Genomic DNA, 14,466 nt, shown 5'->3' on the forward strand with positions numbered 1-14,466 from the left:
TAATCATATTATATTACAAGTGAATTTACATGCTTTTCACGTATAATTTCCTTCCTTTCGTATGAGATCGACCAAATATCGTCCCGCGATCGACGCGTTGGACATGCCTGATATAGGAAACTGGGTGGGCCCCAAGAGCTGGTCTGAATGCTGTCGAGAAGGAAAAATCCTTTCACCCGTCCGAAATCAAATTATTATTCTTCGGTCGTCGACCCGCAGCCTATTCACTATACTGAACCATTATTATTATTATTAGTAGTAGTAGTAGTAGTAGTACTATGACTATTAGTATTAGTATTGTCACGTAGTATGTGTGACTATAGACGGGATTTCGATTTTGAATGGATTTATTGACCACTTATACACACAACTCGTAAATGCAAGCAATTACAGCTCCACCGCAAATCTCCACAATTCACAAATCACCACAGCACCCGGTAAACCTTCCCAGCCTGCTGTGTCTTCAACAGCCGTTCCCTGGCAACGGCTTGTAACAGTGGAGATTCTTCAGCTTCACGCGCTCAGATTCCGTCTTCATAGCCTCCCATGCTGAACTCAACTGAACTCTCAGCTGACTTTGTCCCTTGTAACATTTCGGCACGGCCCACGTAGAAACACCCCGTTTCGATTGGTGTAGTATAAAAGTTGCATTATTAAGAATCTGGTGCCTAACAACGGAATCGTGTTTACCGAGCCGTTGCTCAGAAACGGTTGCTGATTACAGAGTCACCGCTTAGCAACGAGCCTACATTCCACAATATTATTATTATTATTGCTATTTATTAATCATAGTGTATTATTAACATATTAATTGAACTCAGTATGAATGTACGTATATATATTTTTCCCACTCCGCATAAGGGCGGTCACTATTGTATTATGACATGTGAGTCCATTGCTAGGTAGCGGCTTGTTGAAACACGTCTCCGAGGTTAAGCCAGATACATCAATTCTAGGTCACATGTTCAGAAACGTTTCCATTGCAACGGCTAGGTAAAGATTATTAACACAGTAACGAAAGACTTTTCGATGACAACCGCAAAAACGAAGAATTGTACCATTGCATGGAGTGTTTCATATCTGGTCGGCGTGAAGCCAGCTTAGATCGACAGAACTAACCAGAAGAAGAATACAGAAGACAAGATGATACACTGGAGGGTCCTACCAAGTAGCAGAAGTCCAGTCCGAGAGGAGACTGGGTACAGACCTGCTCACTGAATTCGTACAAGGAGCATCTAAGATTGGAAATGTTGAAGACTTTGTATGTTATTGTTCCAGTAAGATTTTGAAGTGTTATAAATATTTGTAGATCCTCCTGGTGATTGTCCAATAAATTGATTCATCAATGCAGAGAACCCATTAATTACTTGTCACATTAACAGGATACATGATAATACGTACTGAATTGTTATTAATTTGTAAATGACACAAGTTACTTCGTTTTATGGTTTGTGTGTGCATGTTTCCATCATTGCCTTTGGGCTACTGAGTAAACATGTGAATTGAAAAAGTATTTATTATTATTATTATTATTATTTCAGTGCTCTCCTGTTATAGGCCATTCACAGTTGAAAAAACTTAACGGAATTTAATTATAATATATACGAGTAGTACTGGTGGTGGCCGCGGCACCATAATCATTCCAAACACTCTGAAGAGGGCGGTTCTAGTTGGTTGGTGTTGGCCACCAGAACAAAGGGTTTGGGCTGAAGAAGCCTGGTCACAGTCCTCTGTTCTGCTGTTTTCTGCGTGTACTTGTGATCCCAGTGTGGGCCAAATGTAGGCACACACGAGATGTGTAGCGGATTTGAGAACGTGTAGAGTTTACCGTGCATTAGATCCTTGTTTGCGTTATATACCGGTATATGTATTTTGACGTTTTCTGGATTATGATCTTCTAGGTTGTGACACCTCATAGCCCTGTAAGCAGATACCTACATGTCAGAGGAACATGCTGCCTCCATGCTCAATGTTGAAGTGTGTTGGGTGAAGAATTTGCTTGGTTATGTAACCAGACTGTGGGGTGGATGGTTGCTCAGATGCCCGGAAATATGGCAAGGAAGGGCAGCCCAGTCTGAGCCAGTAGGAAAATGGCCCTTTCTTGGAGTTCAATATTGTCTTTTATCACAGGAGAAGTGGAATTGGGACACAGAGCTATTTTGGCCCTGAAAGAGGCCATCTTTCCCTGCAATTCTGCTTACTCATGCTATGAAAAATATGGGTTTCCCCTGAAGAGGGTTGTTTTCTACTTACTGTTCCCATTGGCCTTTATCCCCATGCCATTGACCCAAGCGATCACCTTCCTGGAACCCTGCCTATATAATCAAAACAGTTCTACCTTCTACATACTTCAACCCTGAAGATGGAAGCATCTTGTTCCTCTGAAATGTTTATGTCCACCCACAAGACAAAACGATGTCACAACCAAGATCACAATGTCACTGATCACCTGCAGTGTCATACTGTGTCTGTGCAGCCAAACATGTGGTGAGGGAGAAGGATGACATCCAGCAGGCGATGCAGTTCTTGCAGCAGTGTGACCTCATCAAGATTGAAGACATCCTACCCTTCTTCTCAGACTTTGTCACCATTGACCACTTCAAGGATGCCATATGCACTTCTCTTCAGGTAACATCTAACCTCTGAAAATTACTGGCCTCTCCCATGTGGTGTGCTGTGCTCTCTGGTACATCATTACAAACATTTCAGAGGAACTTTAATCGTTTCTTGCATCCTGTTGTGTATTTAATCAATATTAGAGTCAGTTTTACCGACCACACAACATATTTTTATTATTATTACACTACATGTTTCGACCTCAAGAGGTCATCCTCAGGTGTACGAACACAGTTGTATAATTACACGCAATCACATTCGTCTTCTCACTTATTCGATCCTGTATCTTATTCAGGCTCACGCTCAATAATGTATCAAGTTCCTCTCATAAAACAAGTTAAAATTGTTCTAAAAGTCAAAAGTTAAAATTTAAATTTAAAATTGTTTAAAAAAGAATTTAAAGTTTGTGAATCGAATTTCAATTCAGGTCACTTGTTATGCTTTTACTTTCACTTGTATTCAGTCACTTCCTACTTACGTTCATCACTGCATCAAGTTCACTTTAACTAGTTTAATTATATTATTGATTAAACGTTCATGAATTAAAGTTCAATTTTATTATAGACTGCACTTTTTCACTTTTGGAGTAGAACAACAAGACCTCCAAAAGTGAAAAAGTGCAATCTATAATAAAATTTAACTTTAATTCATGAACGTTTAATCAATAATATAATTAAACTAGTTAAAGTGAACTTGACGCAGTGATGAACGTAAGTAGGAAGTGACTGAATACAAGTCCCCCACAGGAGGAGGAACCTCAGACCTTCTCTCGTCTTACCTGGAGGGTACATGCATCCCCCCCACTCAATCACCACCAGTATCAGAACTGTAAAAGAGTTCTGAGTCACATATTTGGACATGGGACTTCCTGTTTTGGATTTGAGGTTCTTACAGCAGTGAGTATGAAAAGTATTATTTTCTGGGATATGATGTCATGTTGTCTGATAGAAGCCCATCAGCATTTCAGAGGAATGTAGTGTCCATATCTTCCTGCGGGCATCTTGCCAGTTGCTTGTTTTGCTTACTCTTTAGCCTAGAAGATAGAGGCAAATATGCTCCTTTGAGATGTCGGTATACTTCTACCAGACTGCAAGGTGTCATATCCCAGAAAGTAGTACTCTTCAGAGGACTTACTGAAAATGATGCAAGAGTGTCACACAGCACTGTGACATTTTGTTAGAATGTTGTGATATTATGGACATCAAAATATGATTATTGACACGTGTAGGGTGGTATGCGTGACAAACTGACGGGTTATAATTCGGATGATTGGATTTATTTGCACTTCGGTTACAGTCTCTCTTTGTTTAAATTAATACAGTGCTATCACTGATTTACGCACACTGGACCTCTCCTGGTAACATAATTAAAACACAGGAACTAGTGCTTGAATTTGCTCCAAATATTACACATGCATAAAGTCTTATGATTACACTTTAAGTCTTCACAGTTCTTCTGTGAACTTCCTGTCGCTGTCTCCTACCAATGATTCAGAAGTCAGAACTCAGAACTCTGTCACTCACTGCCTTGGTTAGTCTGAGTCAGAGTCAGAGTTACATTGCGACTAATGGTCAGTCAGTCAGTAAGTCTTGGTGTCGAGCCCCAGATATTAATTATTATATTTGACAGTTATGGGCTTGTTTCTGTCGGGCGCCTTCTCTGATGAGAGGACGGGTCTGTCTTTCGTATATGCTGCTGGAAATCTTGTTATATACCTGCAGCATGAACCACACAGAAAACCAGTCACATGATAGCTGTGTAGCAGTCCATTTGGCTCGCTGACTGTTGCCTGGCAACAAGCTATAAACATTAGTCCTATTGTTGAAATGTATCACAGGGTGTCTATCGAGCTGTTGCCTGGCAGCGCGTTGACTTGTCACATTATTTTGGTTGACCTACTTGCAGGAGTACAATCAGCATATTCAGGATCTCAAGGAAGAGATGGAGGAGGCAACCAAGTCAGCACAAGTCATCAGGGAAGAGATACAGGCATTCAGGAACAGGTGAAGTATGCACAAGCATGACTTGTGGGCACATTGAAAGGCCGAACAGCTACCTCAGTATGAAGAGTTCTAGAGCTTCCTCAGTAAGAGGAATGCTGCCACTAAGTGGGTAGGCTCATATGCTGGAGATGCATGGTTGGAATCCTAGCTATGCCACACTGTAGACTTGTATTCAAGAGGTGCTGAGTTTGAATCTCACCTGGGGCACCACATGTCCTGATTGGGAGTTACCATGATTTTCCTTGGTCCTTCTAGGCAGATTCCATGGTAATACCTCAATTAGGCCACAACCACCTTTCTAATTCATCAGTCATCCTGTTGACATATGGTGTGGGTACTGACAGCGTCATAAAAGAACCTGCAGAGAAATTCTACTATCTTCTGGGGTATAACGCCCTGTAGCCTGGTAGAAGTTCGGCAGTGTTTGTGGGGTACATACTGCCTCCATCTTCACAGTATAAGTATAAGCAAAGCTGCAAGCAACAAGCTCCACTTCTGTGTTGTTGCATGCTTTGCTTATTCTTCAGACTTGAAGATGGAAGCAGTTATCTTCTACCAGGTAATGTGTTCTTATTTCCTAGGACGTGATCCTCTTAAAGCTTAACAGTGTTTTTGTAAGGAATGTAAGTTTCTGAATTAGATGCACAAGACTTTCGCTATGACCGAAGTTGCCCTGAATTAATAGCAGGACAGTAGAATTTCCATATACTTTCCAGCCACTTGCTTAACGTCATTCATATCAATAGCATACCTGATAAGATTAAACCAATGATAAAGGTCTCATTGTAGTGCTGTGTTACCATTGCGCTATCTGATAAAGAGTCATTGTTTGTGCGATAGTAACTCCCACATCTGCTGCTGCTTGGCCAAGAGTCCAGCACAAGGCAGAAGTGGGAGGGGGTTGTCTGTTAAGATGTACTGTATAAAGCTGATGGGTACTCAACTGCTTAATCTCAATATGGCCACTCTACATGTTAATAATGGAACCGAATTTTTCAGTTGACCTAATCCTTCCAGCTGCACTATGGCCCTAGGGCTGACTCAGCCACTAACAGAAATGAGTACCAGAAATCTTCCTGGGGGTAAAGGGCGGCCAGTGCATAAGGCTGACAACTTCAGTGCCATCTAGAAAATGTGTGAGCCTGTGGGCCTCCACCGCCTGTTGCATGGATAACTTTACCGTTTCAACACCACAATCAATTATGGAACTAAAGAAGAAACTAGAAAAAATATACTTTGTATCACCTCAACTCTAAGGGACATTTTTTTCACGTGTTAATATTTCCGAAGGTGGGGCACGTCTTATGTTTGATGGCATTTGTCATGCATCTTCATGGATAATGTTGAGAACTTGGTAACCCCCCCCCCAAGTAAATCATTACCCCACAAGGGATTAGTATTTAGTTCTTGTAATTAGTTTAATGTACAATAAACCTTGCTAATCCAGATTAATTGAGGGGGGGGGGGGTCATCTGGATTCATCAATAATTGAGATTAATGAGCAAACTATATCCTTAATAGACAAAAAAAATTAGAATACAAATAAATGTAAAATTTAATAATATGTATATATGGTGCTGATGAAAATAAATAAAAACACATTACTGTAGAGCCTTTATTTAGAAACTATGAAAAGACAAGAAGCTGAAATTCAGAGTCTCCTTCATCCAGCTCAAGCCAGTCTTGGATGTGTTCTTGTGTGTTTTCAGTCTCTCCAGCTGCCCTCAACACAGTCTGAACGTCCTCTTGCTCTAAATGCCAAATGCTTTTTTAAGTATGTACTCAACTGTGAACAGAATTGTTCACTTATCATATTTCAATCTAGATTAACTGTAGCCTGATTAGCAAGGGTTTACTGTATATTGTTTTAAGTAGGCTGTAAAGTGGAAGACAAAGGAACTGAAGACGGTAATGGCATGGTTGCATTTCATTATCAGTTACTGTTGTCAAGGTAACATGGTTGTTGTGAGAAGAACAAGAGCCTTAGCTCACAGGTTGGTATGTGGATGTGAAGATAGCAAGCAGCACACAGAGAACATTGCATGTGGCCAAGTGAACATGAAAGCCTTCGGCATGTTCCTGCCTTTGCTGCAGTATTCTCAAGATGTCCTGCAGTTGAATACATATCACTTTTTCTCTGAGCCTACATGATAACAGTGCCATGCATATGTCCACTTCCAGTTCTAAAATCTGTATTTTTGATGTTTTCAGCCTGTTATGTGTCATGATTTGTGGTATTCTGGCCATGAACACAAGTATAAAAAATAAACCAGTCCAATTGTTTACATTGGTTTTGTTTATTAACTGCTACATATTTTGTTCCATATTTATGGCCATCTTCAGACGGTTTCACGTCTCACTTTACAGAAATAACCTAATATGGGTCCGTATTAGTGTTGATCATTATAATCATAATATATGTAATTATTACTAAAATCATAACAGTCTTAAAATTTTTGTTAAATTTTACAGTATTTTTTTTATGATTTTAGTAATAATTACAGGTATTGAGTAAAAGTTAAAAAGTAAAGCTATCCTTGTACCAGGCTGTGAAGGCCCATAGGGTTGTGAGATGTTGAGTGTCCCACATTATCTAGACAATCGGCTAAAAGATGGCGGTAAGGTTGTCAGCCTTACGCACCGGCTGTGCTTTACTCCCCAGGAAAATTATTTAATTAATTCCTGGTACTCATTTCTGTTAGAGGCTGAGTAAACCCCAGGGCCTAGTGCGGCTGGAAGGATTAGGTCAAACATGTATTTTATATTTTTTTAATTTAAAATTTTTATGATTTTAGTAATAATTATGTGTAAATAAAATTGTTTATTTCATATAATTACATGCGTTATGATTATATTAACACTAATATGGATCCATATTAAAATATTTCAATAACATGAGACATATTTAATGAAACTGCCCGAAGATGATCCTAAAAATAGAACAAACAAACCTATGGAAACAGTTAGCTTGGTTTATTTTCTGTTGTTGTGTTGATAGCCAGAATACCACAAATTAAAATATTGTAGACCAATTGGACAGTTCGCTTTAATGTGGAGGATTCTATTGACAGCGAAGTAGTGATAACGCAAATTGATGGGGATATGGTAGAACTTGAAACATTTTCCAGGTATCTCCTTAGCTGTGTGTGTGAAGTATGTGAAATTTTCCTTTCTATAATCATACACAAATTAAAGGACAGAGCTACCACTTTCTTTGTGTTTCTCTGACACAGAAGTACAGATAATCAAACTTCATCTATAAAAGCCGTCTCTGTATTCATGGAATGTATTTACTGCTATGGCAGGAAATGAACTGTGCAGAAGCATGAAAGTTTGTCCATGTATCTGCTGTATCATTTGCCTAGTGTTTGTCACTTTCATGTCCACTCACAGATGGCAAAAGAAGGTTCATGCACCTTAGCCTAATGCCATTCCTAAGGCTTCGATCATGGTGATCAGTGCCAAACAGTCTGTAGACAGTGTCCAGAAATCCAGCAGTAGTAACAGTAGATTGTGTAACACAGGAAACAACACTTTTAGGCTAAAGAAATGATGGTAATTTGTAGCATTTTATTAAAGCCCTATATGTGTTTGTGTGTCTAGGTATGCATTCGTAGAGGCACGAGATGGGTGTTCAATATGCGAACTACAGTTGCTAATGCGGCCATTCTATCTGTTCCCCTGTGGTCACCGCTTCCACTCTGACTGCTTGCTAACTGAACTCAATCCAATGTTACCACCACGCAAGAGGAACAAACTGCATGACCTCCAGGTATGTGGTGACATTCCGCTGATGATAGCCATAGCTTCATGCTTGTAGGGCAGGCCAAGCAAATTGGCCCAAGCAATAATGCTTTTGATTTGGCCACAGCTGGGACATCCTGGGACTATCCTGACTGAAGAGTTCTGTGATATTTTTCCGTCCCTCCAGACGACAGTCTGGAGTAACAGCTAAAGGTAACATTGTCCCTGTGCTGTGAATATGTATGGGGGAATGGAGGTATAGTGCCATCCATTCTTAACCTTGGCAGTAGATGGAGGTAGAAATCATCATCACATCCTGGCTGCTTTACTTCTGGATAAAGGCTGGATGAGACCCAGAGCTGGTCTGAATGCTTCTGAGAGTCGCACCTGATTCCCTGGTCATCCAACCCACAGTCTGGTCACTGTATTGAATGAATTGTACCTCAGGTTAGGTAATGACCACTTCCTTCATATCATTTCAAGTTCACTATTCATTAAGTGATTCTACAAAATATTGTCATCTGGGATGTGACATACTGTGTAGTCTGGTAGAAGTGTACCAGTGGTTCAGTGGAACATAAAGTGCCCATCTTCTGGCTTGATGAGCAAGTCCAGCAATTGAACAGCAGCAGTTGCTCCAAAACAATGGGAAACTTCCAGCAGCCTAAACAGTGCCACATCCCAGAAGGCAGTGTTTTTCATAGTCTTTTTGTTAAAGCAACATAGAAGAGATCAGTGATCCTTTGTTTTTAGTTTATTTTGTGACACTCAGCATGTAGACTGTGTAGTGTTAGGGTGACTGGCCTCCGTAGTCTAGGGGTAACGTTCCCACCTCATGACTCAAGGTACGCGGGTTCAAACCCGGCGGAGGTCGTGAAATTTTTAAGGGCGGAAAAATTCAGGGAACAAGTCCTCCGGGAGGGACTTTAAGCCGTGGGTCCCGTGTCGTAGATTTACGGCATGTAAAAGATCCTCATGTCTCTAGGAGACCTCTGAGCAAAATTAGGCAACAAGTTTCCCGCCCAAGTAGTTTCCAATGCCTCTGGTAGATGGGGGAAATATCAGGTACCGAGGGCCGACCTCGTTGGCTGAACGGGGCTGATATCATGCACCAGTACCGATAGGGTATGGCAACAATAGAAATTAAAAGGGGACGCACAATGGACCAATAACTGGTCTAAGTGCATGGGGAAACCCACCCCCTCTAATAATAATAATAATAATAATAATAATAATAATAATAATTAGGGTGACTGGCGAATGACGAATTTGAAAGGATTTGGAATGAAGTAGTTGTTGCCTTAGCAAGATACTGTTCTTACAGTTGCCTGGAGGAGCTGAGGAAAATAATGAAAACCTTAGTCAGGCTACATGTCCCAGTTGAATACAAGTGTAGAACGCTGTCGTTAGACCAGTGTGCTTGGTACAAGCTCGATGTTGGAAGGCCATTACACAACACTATCTCATGTTTGTCTGCAGAGACAGCTAGCCACATTTTCAGCACGAGATGACAATGTATCTATGGGATCAGCAACACTATCAGCGCGAGACCAAGTCAAATCGGACATTGACAGCATCATTGCCTCTGAATGTCTATACTGTGGCGAAATGATGATCAGGTATGCACTGATTTAGCTGAAGTATCACAAATCACTTGATAAGATGGCAGTAGTGACCTGCAAATCTTTGTGGCATATCTTGCTGCCTGCATCATGCTCATAGCTTGCTTGGCTTACCGTTCATCCCTAAAGATGGAGGCAGTACATGTCTCAGAGCCATTGGTGAACTTCTTCCAGACTGCATGGCCTCATAACATTCCTGGAGATAATACACTTCATGGTTACCACTGTAAGAGCCCCAAATCTGACATGAATTGTTCCCAAAACTTTTCTTCTTACTGCTCTATCTGTTGTTTCAGAGCAATTGATCGACCGTTCATAGAAGATGAAGACTATGAGCAGGTGATGAAAGAGTGGGAATAAGACATGGCAAGCAGCACAGTGTCATTCATCTGTTTACTGCCATCAGCATGTGAACCTGGTACCTTCATTCTTGTGTCCATACTATCAGTTTGCAGCCTGCTTACAGTTACTGTATTTTGTACACTTGTTGAAGAAGGGGCTCAACACCAGACCATTCACATTTGCTTTACATTCCTTTAAAATAATTTGTCTTCATTTCAGTGTTCAGAAATCATACAATTCTGTTTGTTGAACCAAAAATGTAAAAACTACATGAAAAAAAAACTAGTTAAAAGTTTATTAAAGATTAAAATATACAAAACTGTAATTTTGCTTGTAGTTTTTATGGGTATGGCAACTAGAGGATTTTGGCTCAACCCAAGTAAGACTGCAGCGGGGCATACATTGGACCCAGTAGAGGTGTGAGTGCTTAAGGGGAAACTGGAAGTTATCCCCTCATGTCAGTACAATATAATGCATTGGGTATGAAACTTGGTCTGTCACGTAAAGAGAAGAATATAGACTGAGGGTGTTGAGAACAGAATGTTGAGGGTAATGTTTGAACCTAAGAGAGATGAAATAATAGAGGGTGTGAGAAAGTTGCATTATGAGGCACTTCATACCTTGTACTTTTTGCCAAGTAGTATGAGAATTAGTCAATCATGAATTGGATGGGCCAGGAGGAATGTAGCACAAATAGAGAGAAGAACAGTGCATACAAAATTTGGAGTGGGGGGAACAGTAAAAAAAAAAAAGAAACAACTGGGAAGACCTAGACGTAGATGGGAGGATAATATTAAAGTAGATCTCAAATAGGATGTGAGAGTGTTGATGGGACTGACCTGGCTCATGCAGTGGCAGGATCTTATGAACATGATAATCAGCCTTTGGGTTCCATAGTGCTGGGAATTTCTGGAGTGGCTGAGCAACTGCTGGCTTCTCGAAAGGATTTAGTTATTCAGTCAGTCTATTTCTTGTATGAAGTTAATTAACCTAGCATATTAGGTTACTCAAAAGAAAGGTTTGAAAATGGATGCCATAACATTTCATTGTACATCACACATTTCCAACTTTCATTTCAACAAATACTTTGTTCAGTTAATTGTAAGGAAAACATTCCCTGTGTTTAATTTCCACACTGTGAAAATGTATGGGGAGTGGAGGTATATCTCCACCAATTCTTAATCTTGGCACTAGGTGGAGGTGAGTGACCAGACCCCTTTGCCCAACTTCTTCCACTTTCATATTGAAGAATAAGTGGAACAAGCAACAAACCACATGTGGAAAACATGGTCAGACACAAGCCAGGTTAGGAGCCCAGAGAGAACCAGCAGGGACAAGGTGAAGAGTAACCAGTGCTTCATTTCCAGAAGTGGAAAGATGGGAGGATGCTGGAGAAACATAGCAAGAGTGTAGGTGGGCCTGGAGGGCAACCAGAGCTGTAAGTGGGGTGGTGGGGGTGAAAGGATGACACTGCTGCTGAAAGATCAGTAAAGGAAGTTTGGGCAGATGGGTGCCCTGAAAAGGGCAGTGTGCATGAACTGAATGGCGTGGTTGAGAACCCTGTCACGAGAACTCCTACAAAGCACGCTTCCTAAATTCTTTCAGGGAGTAGTTGAGAAGTTTCTGTGACTAGCTTACACAGAAGCCGTGTTCCATCTTCATGTTGGGAGGGAGCTGAGGATTAATTGCTTTCCTGATGATGCAGTCCATGTGCCTGGATTTGGTGGAGAGGATGCTTATGACATGAAACTGAATGTTATGTCTCAAGTTGAGGCCGTATCACAGCACTGATGCCGAAGTCCCATCTGAGGCTGCAGTACCAAGGGATCTAGTCTCACCCCACTCTTGTGGCTGAAAAGGAAAATCATAAAGTTCTTGTGAATATGTACTTAAGTTATACAATAATTATAGTATATATTACAACAACTCATTTGTGAAAGTAGCTTGTAATATACCAGGAGCTACCCTCAATGTCCTTCATAATCAAATTTCAATTTCCCTTTGTTCTCCAGATTCCCTGTACACCCAGATGCAAGATTGCTTGTATACCCTCTGGCACCTGCTAATACCCATGCTTCTCCCTTCCATAGCAGCAATGCAGCCATCACAACTCATATATCTGAAAGTAAGGTAGGATATTAATATTTATGTTTAGAGCCTTTTTTTAACCTAGAGGCATTAAATTTCCTAATCTTCCCACCAAAATTGAAAAATCTTAATGTATGTTGTAAATTACACAGAGGTAGTCAGTTATGATATTATATCCACATTATCCCACTGAAACCTGAAACTACATAGGCAGTGAAGTCACACAACAGTGGATAGAGACTACTTGACGTGTTTTCTGTGTGGTCTGTGCTGCAGCTATATAACAAGATTCCCAGAATAACCAAGGAGGTGACAGAATTCATTCAGGGCATTTACAAGTCAGTCATAAGATGGAGGGCTTAGTAAGAGACAGAGTTTCAGTTGAGTTCCGAGGTTCTAGGGTGATTGAACAAGAAATGGCAAGAAGACTTCATAGTGATTTGAAGTGATTTCTTCTGTGTGGAAATACACTGCCAGGAGATGACTACTGAAGACAGAGAATCCTAGTGTGTATGCAGCGGTGAACTGGGAAGTGTGTAAATCAGCAGTAGCGTTTTATTATTGTATTGTATTGGAGAGGGTGGGTTTCCCCATGCACTTAGACCACTGTTGGTCCATTGTGCGTCCCCCTATGATATTCTACCAGTCTCTGTTCCCTACCGGTACTGGTGCGTGCCATCAGTCCTGACTCAGCCAGCGAGTTTGGCCTCTATTGGCTCAGCGGTATCTCGATGCTTCCCCCATCTACCAGAGGTGTTAGAGAATGCTGTTGGGCGGGAAATGTCCTGAATTTGGCTCAGTGGTCCCTTTGGGACATGAGGTTCTTTTACGTGCCGTAAAGCTACGACACGGGACCCATGGCTTAAAGTCCCTCCCGGAGGACTTGGTCCCTGAATTTTTCCGCCCTTAAAATTTTCACGACCTCCGCCGGGTTTGAACCTGCGTACCTTTAGTCATGAGGTGGGAACGTTACCCCTAGACTACAGAGGCCGCTTAGCGCTTTATTAACTGTGATTAAGAGAATTTGTAACTGAAGTGCTAGAACCTGTTATTTTCGTCATGCGTACAATCCTACACATGACAATATCTTCTGCCAAGAAGATTGACACAGTATGTTCATCCAGAACAGTGAACATCTACCATACTGCATTGCATCACATCCCAGAAGATGGTAGTCACCTCTGTAAACAACTGTACAACCAACATTACATTTCCATGGCAAAGCCCAACCAGTTAAATCTGTTTAGGGAAATAATCGCTGTCTGTTGTGAGAATCATATAAAACATATCAATATGCTTTGTGGGCAGAATGCAGAGTCTTTTAATGCTAATGCTGGTGGTACATGTAGTAACCACTGTATTTCAAAGGATTAAAACAAATTTGAAATGTACAGTCATGTGTATGATGAAAATACAGTAAGAATGCAATAAATTACATTCTCGTGATATAATGTTAAGCACCTGGAAGGTTGGCTATGCTGACAGCCTTTTTTGTTGTTTCATCAATATCTGATGACAAATTCTGAGAAAGTATTTCAATATCATTCCCATTCATCAACTGATTTTATAAATATAATCTCTACAGCTGATAAATATGATTTAAGGCGCCAAGAACTGAACAATTAAGAGACTGTGGAAGTCTTAAAATTCTGTTTTTTATACTCCATTCAGAGCTTTGTGTAGTCATGTAGTAATTCATTAGTAAGCAAAGTGGTAGTTTTGTGGACATCTTGAAGTACTGGATACAAACCAAAATCCCTTTTGCACAACTTATAAAATATTAACCTTTTTATTATTGTTGGAAAACTCACAACTTTAACTTTTATACACCATATAGCGCATTCATGGGTGAAACCAGAATTTTTCCTTAGATGGCAGGAGGGAGGCAGCCAAAAAACACTGTTTACAAACATAGCATAAACTACGTAAGATTTGAGGTTTTCACGGTGGTGACTATGAAGAAATCAATCTTCTGGGATGTGGCACCATGTATATGTGGTGTTAACTGACGGTTCGAAGGAATGTATCGCCTCCATCTTCAGGGTAGAACC

The 14,466-nt window shown here is 40.7% G+C and overlaps 1 protein-coding gene across 5 annotated transcripts in view; it reads left to right on the forward strand.

Moving 5' to 3' along the window:
* Positions 1 to 10,652, forward strand: part of LOC111873418 (vacuolar protein sorting-associated protein 18 homolog) — an 82,898-nt gene extending 72,246 nt beyond the window's left edge. For all 5 annotated transcript variants that reach the window (XM_023868123.2, XM_023868124.2, XM_023868121.2 and 2 more), the window contains 5 exons: positions 2,477 to 2,628; positions 4,522 to 4,619; positions 8,223 to 8,391; positions 9,843 to 9,982; positions 10,282 to 10,652. In XM_023868123.2, the coding sequence (XP_023723891.1) occupies positions 2,477 to 2,628; positions 4,522 to 4,619; positions 8,223 to 8,391; positions 9,843 to 9,982; positions 10,282 to 10,345 (623 nt within the window). In that variant the 3' untranslated portion in view covers positions 10,346 to 10,652. The remainder of the gene's footprint in view (positions 1 to 2,476; positions 2,629 to 4,521; positions 4,620 to 8,222; positions 8,392 to 9,842; positions 9,983 to 10,281) is intronic.
* The last annotated feature ends 3,814 nt before the right edge of the window (positions 10,653 to 14,466 follow it).

The sequence above is a fragment of the Cryptotermes secundus genome, unplaced genomic scaffold (assembly GCF_002891405.2).
Source record: "Cryptotermes secundus unplaced genomic scaffold, Csec_1.0 scaffold276, whole genome shotgun sequence".
Classification (NCBI taxonomy): Eukaryota; Metazoa; Arthropoda; class Insecta; order Blattodea; family Kalotermitidae; genus Cryptotermes; species Cryptotermes secundus.